We start from the raw sequence: 22,310 nt of genomic DNA on the forward strand, positions 1-22,310 counted from the left end.
GTTTCTCTAGTTGTGGCAAGCAGGGGCTACTCTCTAGTTGAGGTGTGCAGCCTTTTCATTGGAGTGACCTCTTATTTTGGAGCACAGGTTCCAGGGTGCGTGGGCTCAGTAGTTGTGGCTTGCGGGCTCGAGAGCACAGGCTCAGTAGTTGTGACCAATGGGCTGAGTTGCTCAAGACGTGTGGGATCTCCCCGGACCAGGAATCGAACCTGTGTCCCCTGCATTGGGAGGCGGATTCTTACGCGCTGAGCCACCATGGAAGCCCCAGCATAATGCTTTTATTTAGTCTTTTTTTCCTTCTCTCTTGGCATTAGTCTCACTCAATAGCAGAGTGGGGAAGTAAAGCTGAAAGGTAGGGAGAAGGATATCCTGGGCTGTCATCTCTTTTAGGAGATGAAGTGACCAAACGAGACAGCTGTTGCCACATGACACCTGACATTGGAAAGGGGTAAACTTTACCATGCTCATTTCTAGTCTTTCTCTGAGCTGTGTATTGACAGATGTAAGGTATGGTATTTTGTGCAAAAAGGAATATGAGCGTTTATCTGCAGATGTCCCTCAATTTAAATAGTATTTGTACTTCTGAAAAATTGTACGTAAATCACATTTTGAAAACCTGAATTTTATCTTTTTGCTATTCAGTGAAATCCTATTGCAAAAGTAAATCCTTATGTAAAGTAAGGATGATCTTACCTTTTTAAATGATCTTTAAAAAATATATATAATTGTAAAAAAAAAATATATATATATATACAGTTGTAATGTATCTCTTCTTATACCACACTTGATTCTATAAATGAAGAGCTGAATTTCTTTCTCACCTATTTCACTGATAGTATATATATGTTTTTAAAAAAGGCTGGAAAGCCAGAAAAAAATCTTTCTAGTTAATATGTCCCTGTATCTGTTGATAATAATTTTTGCTCAAGGGGTTATACTTGAGGTGTACATATGCTTCCCTGTTTTTTATTTATTTATTAAATTAAAAAAATTTCTTTAAATTGGCATAAAGTTGATTGACAATATTTCAGTGATTCAGTATTTTTATATATTTTACTCCTTTCAAAGTTATTATAAAGTATTGGCTATATTTCCCTGTGCTGTATACTGTATTCTTGTATCTTATTTTTTTTTTTTTCTTATTTATTTTGTACATAGTAGTTCATCTCCTACCCCTATCGTATGCCTCCCCCATCCTTCTTTTTAAATTACACAAATAATTCATATCATTGTAAAGGAAAATACAGGAAGAAAATAATTAAAATTTCCTGTCATCTCAGCTATCAAAGGTAGCCATTGTTACAAGGAAATGTTTCTCTTCTTGGCTTCTTTCATTGCACATATGTATTTATACTGGGTTTTAATGTATGTACTATTATTTAACCTGCTTTTCTCACCTACTTAACATCATAGTGTTAGCATAATATTGGGATAAGGATTTGATATGTGTCAAGTTTTTTTGCTGTTGGGATTCTGAAAATTTCAAAGGTGACTTTTGAGATTTGTATTTGACTCCAAAATGAATATTAATGAGTGTATTAAGTGCATACTGTAACTGAAAATGGATTTTGTTCCACTCATCTTTTTGGAATACCATAGTCAGAGAAAATGTTTTCTTTGATGGAAAAAATAGCTTCATATTTCTTGAGAAGATGAGTGAGAGTGTTTAGTTATACTCAATAAAATTTTGCATTTTTCATTCTTAGATTCATATATTTGAAATCACGAAGTCTTGCAACTTCAAGGTCTTCTCTAGAATGTACTTATTCTTGCAGACCTTCTCTGAAAGGCCAGATTCTTGAGCAGCTTTTTAAATGCCACAGAGAGTACTTTAACATTATCTTTGAGTCTTTGGTAGATTATTTATGAAATATTTGAGAGGTAAGTAACCTAGTTGAGAAGGACAGAAATTGAGCATGCATTGCTTTTCTTTAGTTTCAAAGCCTTTGCTTATGTGCTCTTGTATTCTGGTACTCTTATCAGTGCAAAAGCTTTACTTTATAAAATTCTGAAGAAAGTAGAGACTTGGCCTTTGATCACCTTGACATCAGTAAAGCCATAGACACTTCTTAGGTTTTACATATGTCAATACTATTCATATACTAGTTGAATAAGTGGATATAGTTGTTTTCTTTCTAAATGACTTTAGCTATCATATGACACTGTCCTTTTCTTCATAACAAATAAAGGTTGAATCTGCATGGAATATCAGAAAATTGAGTCCAACACTGTGCTGGTTTGAGGTACGATTTTCAGTTGCAGTTGTTTAGATTTTGTTTCTTCAAGAGTTATATTTTGTTGTTATTAGTTCATTTGTAATTTCTGCAATTCCTTGAATTTTTTTGCAAATTAATTAATTTATTTTAATTGGAGGCTAATTGCTTTACAGTATTGTAGTGGTTTTTGCCATACATTGACATGAATCATACATGTGTCCCCCATCCTGAGCCCCCCTCCCCATGCCTTCCCTCAGGGCCATCCCAGTGCACCGGCCCTGAGTGCCCTATCTCATGCATTGAACCTGGACTGGAAAGTGGTAACTTTATTGTACTAGTTTTTTTCCCCCATGTTTTTTAATAAAATTCTGGTTTTATGTTACTCTTACTCTAATCATAGTACATAAATAAGGCTGGGTGTAGGGTATCTTTGAAGTTTGAAGGAGTGATGGGGACATTTTCTTTTGTGGGAAGATGCTGGGTCAAGTTTGAGACCTGTATGTAAGTTGGCATATATTGGGGCACAGAGCTCAAAGGCAGGCAGCAAACCTAGGTGATAATACTGTTAACTGTCACGTACCACCAGAGACTGTGCTAAGCCTTTTATGTATATTACTTCACCTATTCCTTTCAGTAAGTCTGTGAGATAAGTATTACTGGTGTTTTATAGGTGAAGAAACATAGGTCATATAGCTTAAATAATGTATCCTAGGTTCTACAATTAGTATGTTTAGATCTCATAACTCTTCTAGTATAGTCATAATTGTTTTTGTGTCTGTTTTCTAGAAAGCAGCTGTGCATATTTCACCAAAAATGCAAAGGATGGTGTCTTTAAATTTACTAGTTTCGAACATGCTGTTGTCCATCAAAACAGAAGCTTTAAAAAAGTGTTTATTTAAACAATTGATAACTGCATCGTTTATTAAGGCAACTAGTTTTGTTTCTGTTTGTTTTTTTTCCCCAGTTTGAATTCTAAATAGTGTATATTTTCAGTTGGAAAATCAAAGTTGTTTTGTGGCATCACTTTGTTCAAATAATAGACAAGGCCTGTAAGTAAGTTGGCATATATTGGCATACATCTTCCCATAACAGACATTGTCCCCAAACTTCCAAAATACCCTACATCTGTTCAAATAATAGGTAAGATGTAAGCAGGAACTTGAGCAGAGAATCTTGCTACTCCAAGAATGTCCATGAACCAGCTGCCTGACCAGTATCCTCTGCTGGGAGCTTGTTGAAAAGACAGAGTCCCAGAGCAGACCCTCTGAGCTAGATGCTATAGCAAGATCTCTTAAATATGCATATTTAAGATGGAAAAGTGCTTTTCTCTGGACTTCTCTTGGATTCTGTGTATTTCTACGATCAGCATATAATAGATAAATTGGCTTTTGTAATACTCACAGTAATTATTCCAATATTGAAAACAAAATAGTTGGTGACTAGATCATTTCATAGTTAGTTATTAAAATCTGCATGAAAAATTCATCTATTTATGATTTGATTTTGACATTTTGTTTTTTAGATAATTTACTATTGTCATACATGTAACCAGCTCTGTCAAACTTTTATAAGTATTTAGTTTTTGCCAGAATTTTTTAGAAGTTCATCATTGTTTTTTATATTATATCAACTATTCTTTGTTGAGTACTCAGTATTCTTAATCAGACCACTCATTTATTAAAGGTGCATATACATGGAAATGTTGTATACGCCTTTAATTTTATATGTTAAGTTTTATTTGCAGGTTAACATTTTCTATACATTTTAAATTAAAACCCAATTAAAAAACAATTTTGTAGAAAATGTGTTTTCAGTAAGTTTTACATTGCTGATGGCATCAGTTTGATACCATTCAAGATAAAGCCTCTTTACAGAAATGAGTTTTCTCTTTGATAAGTGAAAGTAAATTACTGAAGTAAATGCCATATATTACTCATGCCCAAAGCAGAAAAACAGAGAGAGGAAAGAGGGGAACTGTGAACACATTGCACTAAAGAGTTCTGTATTTTTCATCTGTATTATCTCGAATGGTCCTAAAGGACAAAAACATGAAACATGTATCATTTAAAATGCATTTTATGTGCATCTGTATTTTGTTAGTACCATGTGTTTTACATTCATAGTGGTAGTTCTTAAAAGACTTTTAAAAACTTCCCTGCTATGAATGTGATTTTTAAGGAGCACTTGTCATATGTTGATAAAGTATGAGAAATTACAAAGACTGAGATAAAAATTTTATTGTAAGTTTACAGAAAGAGTCTCACTGCTTGGCACTGTGTTTATCTTCCACTTGGCTTCATGTTGACTCAGACTTGGTTTTTAATTGAGAATAGTTTTACATTTTGTTGTGTGCTTTTGTTTTGTGTAATATGGAAATGATTATTCATGTAAATGATACTTCACAGACTTGGACTAATGTTCATGAAATCCTGGTGTCTTTTGGAAGAAGAGTTTTGTGTTATCCACTGTACCGCCATTTTAAGCTGGTGATGAAAGCCTACAGAGACACTATAAAGATATTGCAGCTAGGTAAGATGTTATTATGCTTGCAAATTTAAGAGTAAAAGTTAAATGTTTTTAGTCTGTGAGGATGTAGTCATTGATTTTTGCTTTTCTTCCTTTACAAAAATAAGTAATGAAAATCATCCAGTCCAAACACTCTTCCTCTCAGGTATTATATAAAGTAATTAATAAAAATAAATGAAAAAAAATAAAGTAGTTGTCCTTCTATATAGGTATATAATCATACAGACAGGTGTGGTACTCTTTTCAGAGAGAAGTGGGGAAGGTAAATACAGACAGTGTTCCAAAGCATCTTGTATTTAGTAGATTGTATCATTCAGTATTTCTGTATCATACAGATGCCTGTAATTTTCTAGGCATTATTTTAGGGTTTGAGTAAAATAATAAATAAGTTCCCTGCTCCTGTGAGGTTTACAGTTTTGCCAAGGTGACTGATGGTAAGTAAGTAAGCAATTCCAGCGCTGAGTGAAAAGTTCTCTGTTGGAGGAAGGACATTCATCCTAGGAGGGGCACAGAACCTGGATTTGGCAGATCAGGAAAGGTTTTCAGAGAAAGTTCAGCTACTCTGGTTACTTGATTATTGCTAAAACAAACCCCAAAAGACAAATGTTTGCTATTTTTAAGGATGTGGAAAATTCTAAGCCCTGAAACAAATTCCAAAGTGCCTATAACAGCATCACTGGATTAAGTATATAATTTCCAAGGTAATGACTTTTTTAAGGGGACAACATCCATTTGTATGTATTAGTTCTGGCACATTTTTATTAAAACTCACTTGGTATACTTTATGGTCATTTCTTATATATATATTTTTTAGGGAGTCTCATCATTTCTTTGTCTTTAGATAACAGTGCTTCTGGAGGTTTAGTTTTCAGACTTGAGGTTAAGAAGGAGAAAGGAAGAAGTTCCTTCCTTTATATCATTAGGCCTAATGGGAATAATCACATCTGTAATGTTTTCTCCCTCCTAGGATTTATCTAGGTTTTTCTTTGACTTGTGTGTGACCCATAGTTTTCCTGCCCTGCGGGGAAAAGTCATGTTTGAAGTAGATTCTTTTAAACTGGATAATAATCATAAAAATGAATCATAGTTAAATGAAATATCTTTTTTAATTCATCCTATTGGTTTAGACTAGCAGTATTTTATTTTAAAGGATTGTTGATTATAAAACAGAAGAGCTACTGCCTTTGAGGAATCTGTCTTCTTTAACAAGGGGAAACACATTGCTTTGGGGTTTTTTTTTTTATATTCTTTCTTTTTACCTTCTAAGATATATTTTTTAAAGATATTTTTGGTGTGGACCATTTTTAAAGTCTTTGTTGAAATTGTTACAGTATTGCTCTTGTTTTATGTTTTGGTGTTTTGGCCCTGAGGAATGTGGGGTCCTAGCTCCCTGACCATGCTGCCTTCATTGGAAGGCGAGTGTTAACCACTGGACCTCCAGGCAAGTCCCCAAGATATTTTTTTTTTTAACTGCAAAAATTATCTTGAAAAGTCAGTCTATTATAAATGATTGATTGTTGAATTTGAGTACCTGTCACAGTTAAATTTCTTATTTAAGTCATGCTAGATTATCTGCACATTATTCATAGATTTAAACAGTGAGAATGCAGTTGTGACTTTCTTGTTATTTCATGGCTTTGAGATGGAAAACTTGCAAAACCCCCACGTGCGTGTGCACATGCACGGATGAGCGTGCATGTGTGCGCACACACACACACACACACACACACACACACCGTCTTGTTATTTTATTCTGGGAAACAATCTAGTTCTCTGGGTTTTTATTTGAAAAGTAATCAGTTGTGTGATTCATAACCAAAAATAAATTTGATTGCCTTGACTTCCACTGTAGTCAGTTCCTCAAACGGTTTTAGTAGGTTGGAATTGAAAATTTAGACTTAAGTTTCCATCATTATCTATCTACAAAAAAAGGCTTATCAGCTGTGTTGTGATAGCAACAGAAAACCCGAGGTAGCATGCTGAAAATGAATCCCAACCCCGTATAAACCACGCACAGTATGTTCTGTGGCTTGTTTGGGTTGTGGCTAGTTAGTGCTGAAACAGAGTTAGGTTGTCTAGAGTTCATGCCCTAAACTATGGGGATGGCAAGCTCTGGATGAGGGTTGACACCTTTGTTTATACAGCTGGATGACACCAGGATGCCATTAATACCACTGAAGAGTCTCAGTTGTTTAGACACCTTATAGTTTTAACTGCAGGTAGCGCTAGTTTGGCATTTAACATTTTCCAAGAATGAATTCGTGCCTGCTTATAATCAGAAAAGCCATCACACTTTTATTCTGAAGGTCAGTGTCATGCTTTCATAGTTGAAAGTAATGAATAACTCTTTCCCCAGAAGAAATGCAAATCTTATGTGAAACACGCTTTCGAAACCAAGGAAGGAAGGCTGGTATCAGAATCTACAGATTAACTGAGAGCTAAGTTTTTAAACAGCCATGAATTTTGCTTTGCCTGACTTCACAGAGGCCCTACAAAATTCTTCTCTGGGCCTTTGGCTGTTTTCAATTTTACATTCTCTCTGCTATACCTTCCCCACCCCTGGAAGACTGTATATTCATCTCTTCTGTTGCTGTGTGTATAGCTCAAATTCCTATGAGAAGAAAACCTACTTAGTCCTTTCAAGTATTATTTTAATGCTTAACGTAGGGCCTTGCATGTGGAATTCCTCTGTCTGAATCTGTAATCTTGGGGCATGTTATCATCCCATGTTTTCCCCCTCTGTTCCTGTATCTTTGGCAATTTTTACTTCCTCCTCCATTCTTTTGGGAAGAGTAGGAAGAATCATTCATGGAAGTATCACTTAGCTGCCATTATTCACTGAAAATCAATGATAAAAAGGAATTAAAAGAGAGAAGTTTTTCTAGTATGTCTTAAGAATTTTATTCTTTTTATAAATGACCTAGTTGAGTACTTGATTATACATTTTTTTACAACTTACTGTTTATTCTACTATCTTTGTTTCATTCATCTTTCTAAAGGCATTCTTTATTCTTCTCCCACATTCTTGTATGGTTATTGAGCATATAATATAACTGTTAGATTGAAAGGGCTAAACATCAAGGGGTAAAAGGGAAAAAAATTAATTTTTTCTCCCTGTTCCCACTTCAAGCTCTTTCTGTGGAGTGTTTCTTTTATTGCTTGTGGATGGAATATATATCCTCTAAATATCACATCACACACATATATCCTATATGATAAATATTCTATAACTTTTTATATTGCTTTAGATTATAAGAGAAGTCTCATTTCAGTACTTAAAATGTTCCCTTTGAACTTGATTAAAAATATAAATCTTCCCTTCCCTGGCTTGGGCCTGCCTCAGGTTGGGAAGCCAGCAGTGGGGAGGGGCCCTTCGCCTGCTGCGGGAGCCTTGCTTGCTTCCAGAGCCACTCTCTGCTCAGCCACAGGCTGCTCCTTCCTGCTTTTCCATGGGGGCCTTTTATCAGTTTTGGGTCAGACGACAGTCTTTGTGCCCCACGATTTCCAGGACAGGTATCTTATGCTCTTCAAGGTCCCCCCTTAGAAGTCCCCTTTCTCTTGGTTCAAGAAAAACCAAGAGATAGGAGAGCAGCTTTTTCCCTTCCTCGTGAATGATGGTAGAAATCCCATAGCACCTCAACAGTTTTATCCGAAGAGATTTTCTGGCCCATGATACCCTCAAATTCCCGGAGGTGAATATTGGTCCAGAGGTGACATACCAGGTTTTTTGCTAGTGTCTTACTAGTTTGGCACAGAGGGTTAAGCATCCCTTCTTAAAATGTGGAAATACTTGATATCTGTTTTGTCCTTTGTGGGCCTCACTGGAGATGAGTCACGGAGTCCTGTCTTAATGTGCTAGCACAGTAGTGGTTCTGGCCACAGCACCTTGGTGACTCCTTCCTGTGTGCCAGCGCGAGGCTCAGTTCCTCATTACATCCACACTGGCTTCCTGAGAAGTCGGGATGTCAGTCTCCACCTCACGGGTAGAAAACAGTCTCAGGGAAGTTCAGTCCAGTTGCCCCGGCTCACTCAGCTAGGAGTTGGTGGAGCCTGGATTGGACGCTGGGTCTGCCTGACTCTTAAGTCTGCGCCCTTTGAAGTGTTGAAATAGTTATAGTAAAGGACATTTTATGAAACTGGGATTGACTTTACAGTAATCCACAGTGGGTTGGCGGAACGTGGGAGGGTGTGGAGGGGACAAGGCTGGCCATGAGTTGGTCCTTGCTGAAGCTGGGTAGTGAGTACTTGGGGATTCACCACCCTGTTTTTTTCTCTTTGTACATGTTGTGATCTTCCTTTATAAAAAGTTATTTTTTAAAAAGAATCTAGAGTCTTAACCCCTATATATCTGTGTTTTCAGTTTAAATTTATTCACTATCTTTTAGAAAACATAGTACTCTTTATTCAGACCATTATATAAAATTTTTGGCTAGTAAAAATGCATGTTTGAAGTTATTATTTCAGGTTCTGTTTTGTTTTTAGGTCTAAAAAGAAACCTACCCTTCTGTGAACATTTGAGATCTGATGTCTGGTAGTTCTGTGGGCAGACTATCATCTGAGAAATAGCCTCTGGCAATTAGTCATTGTTACCAAGTAAAAGCTGGCATTGCTTCATGTAATGAATAGCCCTTACATATTAGTCTTACTGGGCTAAGCACTTTTTCAGAAATGACTGAAATGACAGCTTTACTAACCTCTTCTGTAAATAGATATAATAGCACAATCCATGTGAAAGAAAAGAGCCATAGTAAATGGCTTAGGGCTGAGCTTTTCCTTTAAGGCAAATGGTTGTTAAGAAACAGGACTATGGCGAGTGTATTGTGTGAGCTCTGAGACCTCATGCAACCTGGAAGATGAGTTTGTTTTTAGCATTTCATTTCTCTTTAGTCCAGTATCCAAATGCTTCTTTTTAAAAATATTTAATTAATTAATTTGACTGTGCAGCATCCTAGTTGTAGCATGTGGGATCTAGTTCCCCAAGCAGGACTCGAACTCAGGTCCCCTGCATTGGGAGCTCGAGGTCTTAGCCACTGGGCCACCAGAGAGCTCCCAGCTTCTTTTTATTGAATTTTTTTTTCATTTATTTTTATTGGTTGGAGGCTAATTACTTTACAGTATTGTAGTGGTTTTTGCCGTACATTGACATGAGTCAGCCATGGATTTACATGTGTTCCCCATCCTGAACCCCCCTCCCACCTCCCTCCGCATCACATCCCTCTGGGTCATCCCAGTGCACCAGCCCCGAGCACTTGTCTCATGCATCCAACCTGGACTGGCGATCTGTTTCACACTTGATAATATACATGTTTCGATGCTGTTCTCTCAGATCATCCCACCCTCGCCTTCTCCCATAGAGTCCAGAAGTCTGTTCTATACATCTGTGTCTCTTTTTCTGTCTTGCATGTAGGGTTATCGTAACCATCGTTTTAAATTCCATATATATGCATGAGTATACTGTGTTGGTGTTTATCTTTCTGGCTTACTTCATTCTGTATAATGGGCTCCAGTTTGATCCATCTCCTTAGAACTGATTCAAATGTATTCTTTTAATGGCTGAGTAATATTCCATTGTGTGTATGTACCACAGCTTTCTTATCCATTCGTCTGCTGATGGGCATCTAGGTTGCTTGTCCTGGCAATTATAAACAGTGCTGTGATGAAAGATAAAACCACTAGTTTTTGGTGTTTACATTTATCTGTACTTAATTTTTGTGGGTTCTCAATTATGGACATTTGAAAGAACTATTAAGCCTTTTAATTGTTCTTTCTTATGGGCCTTATATGAAATGATTTTGAGGGTTATTCAACAAGTATTTGTTGAGCACTTGCTATGTGAGGATGCTGAGCTGGGTCTGGAGATCTTGGAGTAAGCAGGTGGGACATGACTTGCACTGGGAGAACTTAAAATTCTATTGGGGTTCTGGAATATCACAGCTATCGGGTTTTTAAAAAATAACATTTTGTAGTAAGTAGTTCAAAGGAGAAATACAGTGGATGAAAATATAAAGCCAGGAAAACTGGCTGAGCTTGAAGTCATGTATGACATGTCATTCCCTGCAGAGAGGAGCTTCTGCCTTGTTTGACTTCTGATTCTCAGCTCCTCCTCAGTTTCCCCTTGCTATAAAGTACTTGTTCATTGGTTAGGGTGTTCATTGTTAGTGTGTTCATTCATTCAGTAGATATTTTGTCAGTACCTACTATAAAGCTATTTACTGTGTACAAAGTGCCCGTATGAAGAGCAGCAGAAAGCTGAATTAGGTTCACGGACTGTATTTGGGGAGCATCTGCATGAATAAGGGAGCTAAGGTGTCCATCACAAAATTAAAGACAGAGTAGACAGTGGTAAGCACCTTACAGGAAATGCTGAGTGAGTGGTTTCAAAACAGGGAGAGGTGATGTTATGTTAGGGATCAGAGAAAGCTTCATTCAGGATTGGAGATTTGAATTGGGACTTGAAGGACAGGTAGTATTGCATAGCAGGGTGGAGGGAAGTGTTCTAAATATTGTGAGTGAGGGGCGTGAGACAGTTCATAGATGAGCATCTGTTTCATCGGTGAAACTTGGGAAATGATAGGCTTTCTGACCCTGAGATTTGCCCTTGTTGTTCAGTTGCTAAGTCGTGTCCAACTGTTTGCGACCCCATGGACTTTAGCACACCAGGTTTCTCTTTTCTTCACTATTACCCTGCAGCCTCTAAAATTAGTTGACAGTTTTGCTTGAGTCAACTGGTCTCCAGAATTGATTTTTCTGCTTCCCTAATATGATCACTTAATCTCCTGCTCTCCAGTTAGGAGACGATAATTCTGTTTCCCTCTTCATTCTAAATTGTTCTTGAACTTTTCCTTTCCTAGTCAATTCCCTGTCACAGTTAAAACGTTTTGAAGAATGGAACAACTGTAATGCTTTCAGTCAATTTCAATAGCATGGAATTCAGATCAGATATTTGAAGTCGTGTTGGTATCTGCTTTTGCTGACTGCCTCCTTACATGCCAAGCAGCCTAAGAAAGGAGGGACTTTGGAGCCCTGACAAGTGTGAACTGCAGCTGGAAAGTGTGAAAGAGAGTGTAGGATTCCCCTGGAAGTCCCCACGTGCCGGTCAGTCTTCTGCCTTGCTCTTCTGGGATTCTTTGACCAGGCAGAGCGAACTTCTTTTACTTCCATTGCTTCCTCAGAGCCTAAATCTGTGTTCCTAATCTTAAATTGGCACGTTCTTACTGCCTATCTGTATTATTTATCCTCACAGCATTTGTAGGTTTATACATATACTTTTATATGGAAGGACATTGTATATGAGCATGAACATTAAAGGGAAGAAGATAAAATTCTGATCAACTCCACAGACACATGTTTCCTCTAAGTATCTTATTAATCATTAAATATTGTTAATCACTGAAATTTTTTTAGATTGCTCGCCTGGAAATTGCTGGGTTCCATTTGTATAAAGCGTTCTTTGTTCTCTTAAGATATTCTCTAGGGGGCAGCATTTCCTGTATGGTTTACAAATAATAAATTGCTTTTAATTGCCATAACTGATTAAGATCTTATGGTTAATCAGCTTCCCCCCAAAAAATCACTTAAAGTATCTTATGGATGGGTAATAGTTCAAGATACACTGCTGATCTTTTAAGTATTTAAATTTAAATCTACATGTATTTACATTTAAATCTACATGGTATTTCCTATACTATTTATATAAGATTTTTTGTTAATTTCTACAGTTTCTGATCTGAGCAATGGAAAAGAACCCCAGGAGGTTAGTTACACGGTTTGATATTATGGCTTAAAAAAAATTCTGTTTAGTGCCTCTTTTAATAAATCTAAAGTCAATTTTGAGATTTTTTTTTAATTGACCTGAATTTTTAAGGAAGTAACTATAAACTTACTTTCTTTAAGTAAGAGGATAAAAGTAGAAAAATGTATACATTTAAGACAAATTTGGGAGAACAAAGAGAAAATATTTTATTTACCCTAAAGAGTGAAAGTCCTGTGGCATGGTAATACTGAGACCTAGATGAAGTATGTGCTGTGCTGTGCTCAGTCATTCAGTTGTGTCTGACTCTTTGTGACCCCATGGACTGTAGTCCACCAGGCTCCTCTGTCCATGAGATTCTCCAGGAAAAAATACTGGAGTGGGTTGCCATGTCCTCCTCCAGGGTATCTTCCCAACCCAGGGATCGAACCCAGGTCTCCCACAGTGCAGGCGGATTCTTCACTGTCTGAGCCACCAGGGAAGGCCAGACGAAGTATGTTGAATAATAAATACTTGTATGTTATCTGGAAATCATGGAAGAATTATATTTTTGCAATTTAGGGTTCCTTTAAATAGGAATTAATACTGAAAAATAACAAGCAAGCAGATATTTATTCAGCAGACACAAATCAAATCCCTTCTCTGTGCAAGACGTTAAAAGAGAATCAGGAAAGAATTATGAGGATATAAATGACTTGGCTTTGGCTCTTGAGTTTATTGTGTAACAGGAATGATAAGACAAAAGTAAAAAATATAAGTATTTACAATATACAAAGGAGAAATAGTCCCTTAAGATAATATCTTAACATCTTCAAATGTTGAAAAAAATCAAAACAAAAATAGTATTTCATGACACATGTAAATTATATGAACTTCAAACTTTAGTGCCCATAAATGAAGCTTTATTAGAACATAGTCCTCGTTCACTGGGGTGTTGTTTATGGCTGCTTTTGTGATATAATGGCAGAGTTGAGTAGTTGCAACAGATCATGAGGCCTGCAAAGCAAAATATTTACACTCTGGCTCTTTAGAGAAAAAATTGGCCTCCCCTTGCTATAAGTACATATGAAGTTGACCCTTGAACAAGCTTGACTTTGAACATGGGCAGGTCCTCTTATGGGCTTCTCTGGTGGGCTCAGACAGTAAAGAATCTGTCTGCAGTGCGGAAGACCCAGGTTTGATCCCTGGGTCGGGAAGATCCCCTGGAAAAGGGAATGGCTACCCACTCCAGTATTCTTTCCTGGAGAATTCCATGGACAGAGGAGCCTGGTGGGCTACAGTCCTTGGGGTCACAAACAGTCAGACCCAGCTGAGTGACTGACGTTTTTGGGTTCTCTTGCAGGTGAATTTTTTTCTTCAGTAGAAAATACTGTAGCGCCCCACAGTCCATGGTTGGTGGATGGGGTGGAACTGTAGATACAAAGGCTAGATTAACCCTGTCATTGTTCAAAGATCAGCTGTATTTGGGGTTGGAGCAGAGCCCTCTCCATCCAAGTGAGCCAAGGTCTTTGGCTGCGTTCCATCCCAAATTGTGGCCAGTATTGATGGGCATCCTGTCACGTTTCTCTCCCCCATAGGATGAGATGGACCTGAACTTGCTTGCTATAAGTCAATACGGTCATGTCCGACTTTTTGGGACCCCATGGACGTTGCCTACCAGACTTCTCTGTCCATGAGGTTTCCAGGCAAGAATACTGGAGAGGGTTGCCATGTCCTCCTCCAGGGGATCTTCCCAACCCAGTGATCGAACCTGTGTCTCCTGCTCTTCCTGCATTGCTGGAAGCCTGGACCTGAAATAGTTGGTTCCTATTAAAGTAGGTCCCTCAACATTAGGAGAAACAGAGATGCCTACCTAGCCAAGCAGATAAATTAATGAGAATGGCAGAGTTTAAGAAACGTGGGAACCGAAGCCCGTGTGAATTGGAGACATACATGCCCCATCAGTAGCCTGTTGTCGCCATGTGGGTATGTGGATTTGCCACCTTTAGGGTCTTGGAGTAGAAAGTCATGATCTTTAGTATAAAATTACTCAAAAGTCTGAAATGTGAACAATGATGTAAAGATTTAATGTCATACTATAAGAACTGTGGCATATCTGAGCACCCAGGTCAGCCTGTGTGGGCCGTCAGTTTGTGATTCAGAAGACAAGCAAAGCCAGCCTGTCTTTCTCACACTGTCTTGGACCTGCCAGTTGTCAGCTGCAGTGAGGCCTTGCACCAGGTCTCTGTCCTTCCATCACAGCGTAGGTTCAGTCTCATCCCAGTGCAGGTTCCAAGATGAGGTGTGGGGAGGAGGTGGAGGTCCTGTGTTCTCTAAATGACTATAACCGGAAACCTTAGAAAATCCAAACACAACAAAACCCAGATCCCTTACCTCTCTTTCTACTTAATTTTCTAATGTCACCAAAAGGGACTTGTAAATCTGGTCAGACTGGGTTTGTTCTTCCCATTTACATGCCATTTGAGAAATCCGGTTGTCTTTCTTTCCTGTATGTTTCTTCTCTCTGACTGCATGTACAGTCTCAGTTTTCCCAATTTGAAACTAAGCTAATTGCAAAAAAAAAAAAAAAAAGTCAGAACTTTTACAGAATTAAAGCAGCAATACAAATAATTTATTTTAAAATTGAGCTACCAGGCATTGAGATCTATGACATATTCATGGCAGAATAGTTGAAATAAAATTTTATCTGCATAATTAAGAAGTTTTAGATGCCTGTGGATTTTTAAAAGAATTCAGATCTAGATCGCAGCTGCTCTAAGAGCTTTCTTTCCATGCATGTTCAGCTTCTTGACCTACTTTTTTAGTTACTGTATGGATGGGATTTTTTTTTTTTAATGTTTTACCTTGAACTTGGATGCCTCACTCTTAACTCTCTAAAGAAATGGAAATTAGTCATGCTGCCATTATGTAATTCTGGTGACATCTGGCCATGTATTTCTGCACGGACACAACTGCTGCTTTGACACGTGACTTGAGGAGGAGAAGTCAAGACTTAAGTCAAGGCTGTCCTTTCAAACCAGCAAATCTAGCAGAGATTGTTGGAGCAGAAAAGGCAGAAAGCAGCCTTGGGTTAAATTCATTATTTGAACTTCTGATGGTGTGGTGGTATCAGAAAGTTGGCACAGCTACATCCTTTTCTTGTTGGGAATAGAAATAAAAAGTGAAGGCAAACATGTTGTGTACCACACATCTGTCAGGACACCTTGACTTTTGGGTGCAGATCACAAAGGTGTTATAACTAGTACAAGTTAATTGAGCAATCTGACCAAGTGGTTTTAAACTTAAGTTTTGTGTACTCTGGGTTACATTAGCAATCTGCCTTTACTGAACAGGCTCCTACCATTTGCCAGACATTGTCTTAGACCCTGGAAGACAAATGAGAAGCTATGTTCTTTCCCATTAAGAGGTTTGCCACAGAAGGTGATAAATAGCGACACTATGTATTATGTAGTGGCTGGGACGCAGACATACCTGTGTTCATCATGGCTGTTGGTTCCTAGCTGTGATCTTGGCTAACACCTTCAGTTGAGCCTCAGTTTCCTCTTTTATGAAATGAGCAAGAAAGCACCAAACTAATAGGGTTAAATGATGCAGTATGTAGAGAGTACTTGGTGAGTACTATTAATTAACTATTAATATAACTAAATATATATAATGATAATAACTGTAATTAATATATTATTTATATTTATTAACCATTGAAATTTAAATATTTAATTTTTTATTAAATTAAATTAACTATTAATATCACTAAATATATATAATAATAGCTATAATTAATAAATGCATTATATTGATAACTATTTAAATTTAAATATTTATTAAATATTAAAATTTAAATATTTTAAAATATATAATTTATATTTACCTATATAATAAATATAACTAAATAACTAATATACTAAATATAACTAATATATATATATAACACTAATATACTAAATAACTAATATAACTAAAGAGCTATTACTTAACAGACAATGTGACAGGCGTTTTGAAAGAACCCAAACTAGCTTGGGCTGGAGGAGGGTGGGGTTGGGCAGTTATCTGGCAGCCCGTTCCTAAGGAAGCATGGCCCATTTTGAGACTTGATGGAAAATTAGGTTTGGGTTGAGGTTTGTGCTTTCTAGGCAAAGGGAACATTTATAAAGTATATATTTTCTTTGTGCTGATTTCATTTGTGGCTATACAGATAATATGTGTAATTTTAATAACAAAAAGATGTCTAAAAATTGATTTAAGACTGTGTATTTGTGCTTGAAATAACAACTGCCATTGCTTCCAGTATGTGTTTATTACAACTCAAAAGTATAAGAGCTTAAACGGCATCTGAAGAAGTTAAGGATAAAATACTAAATAGACTGAGAAGTTTTCATAAAGTTAAATTAACTCATGTTTGTGTTGTTAGGGACTTTATGCTACTTTCTAGCAGGGCCAGATATTGAAGCAAATTCCCACACTTCGATTCTCTTCATTTTGATTACTTTGATAGAGCTCTTCTGTCATCCCTTTTTATGGTCCAGTGATCTCTGAAAATTAATGTTAAAGATAATTCATAAAGTATCCCTCCTCATAATATGGTCTCATCAAAATCCCCGAATTCTAGGCAGGCATCTACTAAGTTACTCATTTTAAGATGATAGCCATGTTGGGTTTTATTTTGAGATGCTCTTACAAATGAAGGCCAACCAGTGCTTTCCTTCAGATGTTTTGAATCACCGTTTCTTTCTCCTTTACTCTTTTTGGCTTCTTGTTATGTGTGGTTCAAAACTTTAAAGGACAGAACTATATACCCAGAAAACCACAGTCATATCATAGCTATAATGTACCAAGAGTTGAAAAGAACTTCTGCTCTTACTGTATAGAGTTAGCAATTTATATTATTTTTTCTATGCTGGCTTTTAGCCAGTAAAAATATCCACTATTTTTCTAATCTCCTAGAGATGGGAGCCATTTCTTAAGAGCCTTCAACCATGAGCTGGCCTGTCATGGAATGATTATGGTCAAACCTGGTCAGCTAATAGGAGGATCTCAGGTAGCCAACGGATTCTAATTTAGAACAGCTCTATCTTGTCTCTGGTTTAAGATGTATTAATCTGAGATGCCGCATCTGTCCAGAACAGGAAAGCATATTGTTCTTAGTTTACATTCCCGTTAAAGGAAAGCTGGAGAATGCATAACCAGTCTGTGTTAAATACTGCTTACTGCCCACCTGATTGTTACTATCATGAGTCTGTTGGTGGTGGTGTTGTTTCTCTGTTGTCATTAGATAGTCATTTTCCCAGAAGTGAAACGTGCATGGAACTTGTCCATTATGTGCCGTATTTCTAGATTTGAAGTCCCTTCACTGGTTTAAAACTCTTAGAGAAATCTTGGTGTCAAAAGTCTTTCCTCCATGGACAGAGTTGGCTTCACTGAGGACCAGGTGAGCATAGAGAATCCCTGACTCTTTGGCGAGGTCTGTTAGTGTATCACTGCAGTGAAATTAGTTACTGTGGTTACTGTGCAAGGTACCTGCTTTTTTGTGCTCTGGGCCAGGCAGTGAACTGGCAGAAAATGGTCACTCATCTGCAGTGCCTTGGAGCAGAAATGATTCTTTTAGATTTAGGTCTGAACAATTTTTTAGGCCCATATGTAGTGTAAGTAGCCCACGACTAGCTACAACCTCACAGGAGGCAGGTACATTGAGTCCCCTTCTAGCTGCTGGTCATGTGACACTCTGAAGATGGACCAGCTCTTTCCTTGGCTCATAGCTGTTGGATAAGTGGTTGGCAACTTAGAGAAAGAGCAGTCAGTGCAAGAGATGAAAAAAAGAGAAGAAAAAAAGTGCATGCTTCCCAGGCTTCTTGGCTATGATGCTGCAGTCACCTATGGTGATTTAGTAGGAATACACGGGATCAGATATGTCCTTGGAGTAACAGTATACATTGTTGGGGGCAGGATGGTTTTAATGTACTTTTGGTTCTAGAGTGTCAGCTGCCAGTAAGTAGCCTAGTTGCCTTTTAGCTTATTTGTCACATAGCACACTGCAAAAATAGTTTGAATAAGACTTACAATGAAAACATAAACTTTGAAAGAATGCCTAAAACTGCCTGACATGTGATTTTCTAGAATCACCTGGTCTAAATGTTGCTTGTCTATTGTTCAAAAATACAAGGTAAGGCAGATTGAAATAGGAATTAAAAAATTTTAACATTCTTTGTCAATATTTCAAGGGTTAGCTATGTACTCAGGAATATATGAATTTTGGTAAATTACTAAATGTTTATTGTGGAGAATTTTGAAAAGAGGGGAAAGATATTTCCGTGTCCATGGAGATGCCAGGGTAGCCTTGAGCAGTGGGAGAAGTTCAAGTTGTCACGGCTGTCCCTCACTGGGTTTTGCTTCAAGAGAATATCCAGGGCATCTATTGCCTTTAAGAACACTGCTGCATCTAAAATAGCAAATAATCTTAAGCTGTAAAAAAAATTCAAATTTACAAGATCAGTGAAGTTGCATCCATATATGAGGTACATCCATATATGAGGTAGTTTTTGAATGTCCTAGTAATGCCTAATGTGATTGGCCTGTGAATCTCTGTAGAATTAACCCTTATTGCAATAAGATTATACATAGTTATGAACTATAAAATTAAAGTAAGTATGAACTATATTTGAAAAAAAAGAAAATGGGGGAAAGTTTAAAGAAAAATAAACAGCCGTAATCCCATGTGTGAAACCATGCCTGACACACATCAGACTCCCGCATATTTGTTCAGTGACTATAGAAATATGAGTGTGTTCATGTTTAAGATTTTTTTCTATGTGTATTTGTCTTTTTTTTTTTTAAATAAAATAGAGATCGGAACATAAGTACAGTGTAACTTCACTTTAAATTATAAAAATTGATTTCTTTGGGCATTACTATCATTATTGTTATTATTTTGTGATAACTGGAAGATTTAAACTTGCCTGTGGCCCCTAGCAAGGGGCAACCTTACTTTAGGCATGTCTGTTAAATGAAACTAGGAAATTTCTTTAAAAAGAATTATTTAATTTGCTTTATTCAGTGATTCATGAATCAGCATCCCATCTAGCAAGTAGAAAAGAGCTCCTATAATTTCATTAGGTAATGGTTGCAATGAATTCTCATTAAACATGTGACCTTAATTCCACACTCTTTCAGAAAATCTCTGGCATGTAGGGTCTTTTATCTCTACTGCCCACAGCTGCCTTTAGGTCTTGTCCCCACAGTCCTGCCTGATCACCTTCATATTCTCTTCCTTGTCACAGTCTCACTTCTGCCAAACTCATCTGTTTACTTCCCCTGTTTCTCTACTAGAACCATTGCTCCATCTAAATGGTCTCTTTCTGTTGTTCCCCTAACCCACCCCATTTTAGGTCTCTGCTCCTTTACATGCCACCCTCCAAGCTGGCATACCTACCCCTTTTCTTCTCTCACTGAATTATTCGCTATGAGAAAGAAGAACTTGTTAGTTGCTCAGTCGTGTCTGAATCTGCGATCCTATGGACTGTAGCCCACCAGGCTCCTCTGTCCATGGAATTCTTCAGGCAAGAATACTGGAGTGGGTTACCATTCCCTTCTCCAGGGGATCTTCCCATCCCAGGATTTAACCTGGGTCTCCTGCATTGCAGGCAGATTCTTTACCATCTGAGACGACCTAGCTCCAAATCCTGCATTTCCTATTAACTCTCTTAAATTAGTAGGGCATGTTGTATTGAGAGGCAGTATTCTGGGGCATCATGCCATAGAGGAGCTTATGTAAGCTTCAAGTGAATATTTTTTTGGTTGACTTTTAAACCTTTAAGTTAGTAGTTGTCATAAAACTCCATGTCCCCCTCCCCACCCCATGAACAAGAGAGAGAGAGAAAGTAAGAACTTGGCAGATGCTTGCCCTGACAGTTTTTTTCCTCTGTTGCAATTTAAACTGTTTCCAAAAATTCTCATAGTTTCGTTAGTTCTCCCTTGATTTTTTCCTGTTTGAATAACATGGCTAACTTGGTTTCATCAGTTCTGTGAGTTATGATTGGGTTCCTTCCTCCTGTCATCAAACTCAGCCTTCAAGGTTACCTACTTTGTAATTAAAATAGGTCTGTCATGGTGGGGAGATGGAGATCCACACTCCTCATTAGATACAGTTACCCTGGGCCACTTTGATAAGACACAAAGACCTTGACTTAACCAAATGTAGTTTCAGGCCTTCTAAGTATTTATTTCTCTTAATCCCTTGAGCAGTGAAGTGTTTATTGACATTCTTTCCCTCTGCATATAAGGAATCCACATAAATCGTGAACATTTTTGAAAAAGACATGGTCTCTGTTTTGAATTTAGTACCCCCAAATGGCAGCCCACTCCAGTATTCTTGCCTGGAGAATCCCATGGATGGAGGAGCCTGGTGGGCTACAGTCCACGGAGTCGCAAAGAGTTGGACACGACTGAGTGACTTCACTTCACTTTCCCTTAACTGTTGAATAATAAAAATGTGATATAACCAAATGGGCCAAGAACAGACTAGCTTCTGGAGTCAGTAAGATCAGAATTTAGATCCTCCACTTAAGGGCACTGTGAGTATCTTACAGTCCTTGAGTCTCAGTTTGTCTTTCTTTGAAATGATTAAGAGAGGTTATGGGGAGAATCAACTGTGTTTTCTTTCCACTTCTCTCCTTTGGATCAATAACTGTGATGCCTGGGCAAGTCAGTCCAGGCCTCCGGAAGGAGGAAGACTTGAGCTGAGCTGTGAAGGCAGGCTAGGATTCTACTAGGTGGAATGAAAAAGTGTAGGCCTTCCAGATGTGGGGAACCAATCAAGGCACAGACTGGGCCATAGAGCCTTGCAAACAAATGCAGGGAAGCACTTGATGAAAACAGCGCATCAAAATGTATGAGAGGGCTTGACAGGATAGAGTCTGCAATCTGAGGGATGCAAAAGAATTTATAATTTAGGATGAGTGACGATGGGTTGTTGGGAAGTGGTGGAGAAAGGGTAGCTCTGAGAGGCATTTCCAGGGAAAAATTATCAGGGCTTGGTGTGTGAGGCTAGGTGATTGGCAAAATTGCAAGGGTTTAAGCAGGCGATTGGATTTCCCTGGTGGCTCAGTGGTAAAGAACCTACCTGCCAATGCAGGAGATGCAGGTTTGATCCCTGGGGGAAGATCCCCTGGAGAAGGAAATGGCAACCCACGCCAGTATTCTTCCCTGGGAAATCCCATGGTCAGAGGAGCCTGGCAGGCTACAGTCCATGGGGTCATAAAAGAGTTGGATGTGACTTAGCAACTAAACAACAACAAAGCAGGTGATTACTGTGTCATTCACTCATCATTAAAATACTTAAAAATCTGCTGCTACGGGGTTCTGTTCTAGGTATTGAGGAAAAAATAGAAGTTCCTCCTCTTTCGAAGCTTAGTTTCTAGGGTTAATTGTGCTAAAAATTTAGTGGCTGCAGTTTTGGCATCTTGAGGTGTTATTAAGTAGCTCATGATGCTTTTATCATGTCTGAAAGTCAGGTGGGAAATGTAAGTGAAAGCACATCCAGTGTCTTCACGAAATCAATAAACAGTATTTTCATGTTTTAGGACTATAAAGATAAGAATAAAGCAGTTAAACTGAAAATGCTGTATTTCAGAGATCAAAGGAAGTGCTACTACTATAGATTTAGTAATTTGCCTTATAGTTGATAAATTTCAGGGACTATCTTGAAGTTTGGAACACCTAGAGAGTTGTTGCTGAGTTGTGAAAGGTTGTTTTTGTAAGTTTGGCTTTGGGTTAAAATAGGTTCATTTAACAATCAGGATTTAGAAAAGGCAGAGGAACCAGAGATC

At 37.8% G+C, this 22,310-nt stretch overlaps 1 protein-coding gene across 1 annotated transcript in view; it reads left to right on the forward strand.

Annotated features, from left to right (window-relative positions):
* SHQ1 (SHQ1, H/ACA ribonucleoprotein assembly factor) overlaps window positions 1-22,310 on the forward strand; it is a 95,511-nt gene that overhangs the window by 32,399 nt on the left and 40,802 nt on the right. The window contains exons 8-9 of the mRNA XM_043886521.1: window positions 2,190-2,243; window positions 4,622-4,745. Coding sequence (XP_043742456.1) covers window positions 2,190-2,243; window positions 4,622-4,745 — 178 coding nt within the window. The remainder of the gene's footprint in view (window positions 1-2,189; window positions 2,244-4,621; window positions 4,746-22,310) is intronic.

This window comes from Cervus elaphus, chromosome 24 (genome assembly GCF_910594005.1).
Source record: "Cervus elaphus chromosome 24, mCerEla1.1, whole genome shotgun sequence".
Taxonomy (NCBI): Eukaryota; Metazoa; Chordata; class Mammalia; order Artiodactyla; family Cervidae; genus Cervus; species Cervus elaphus.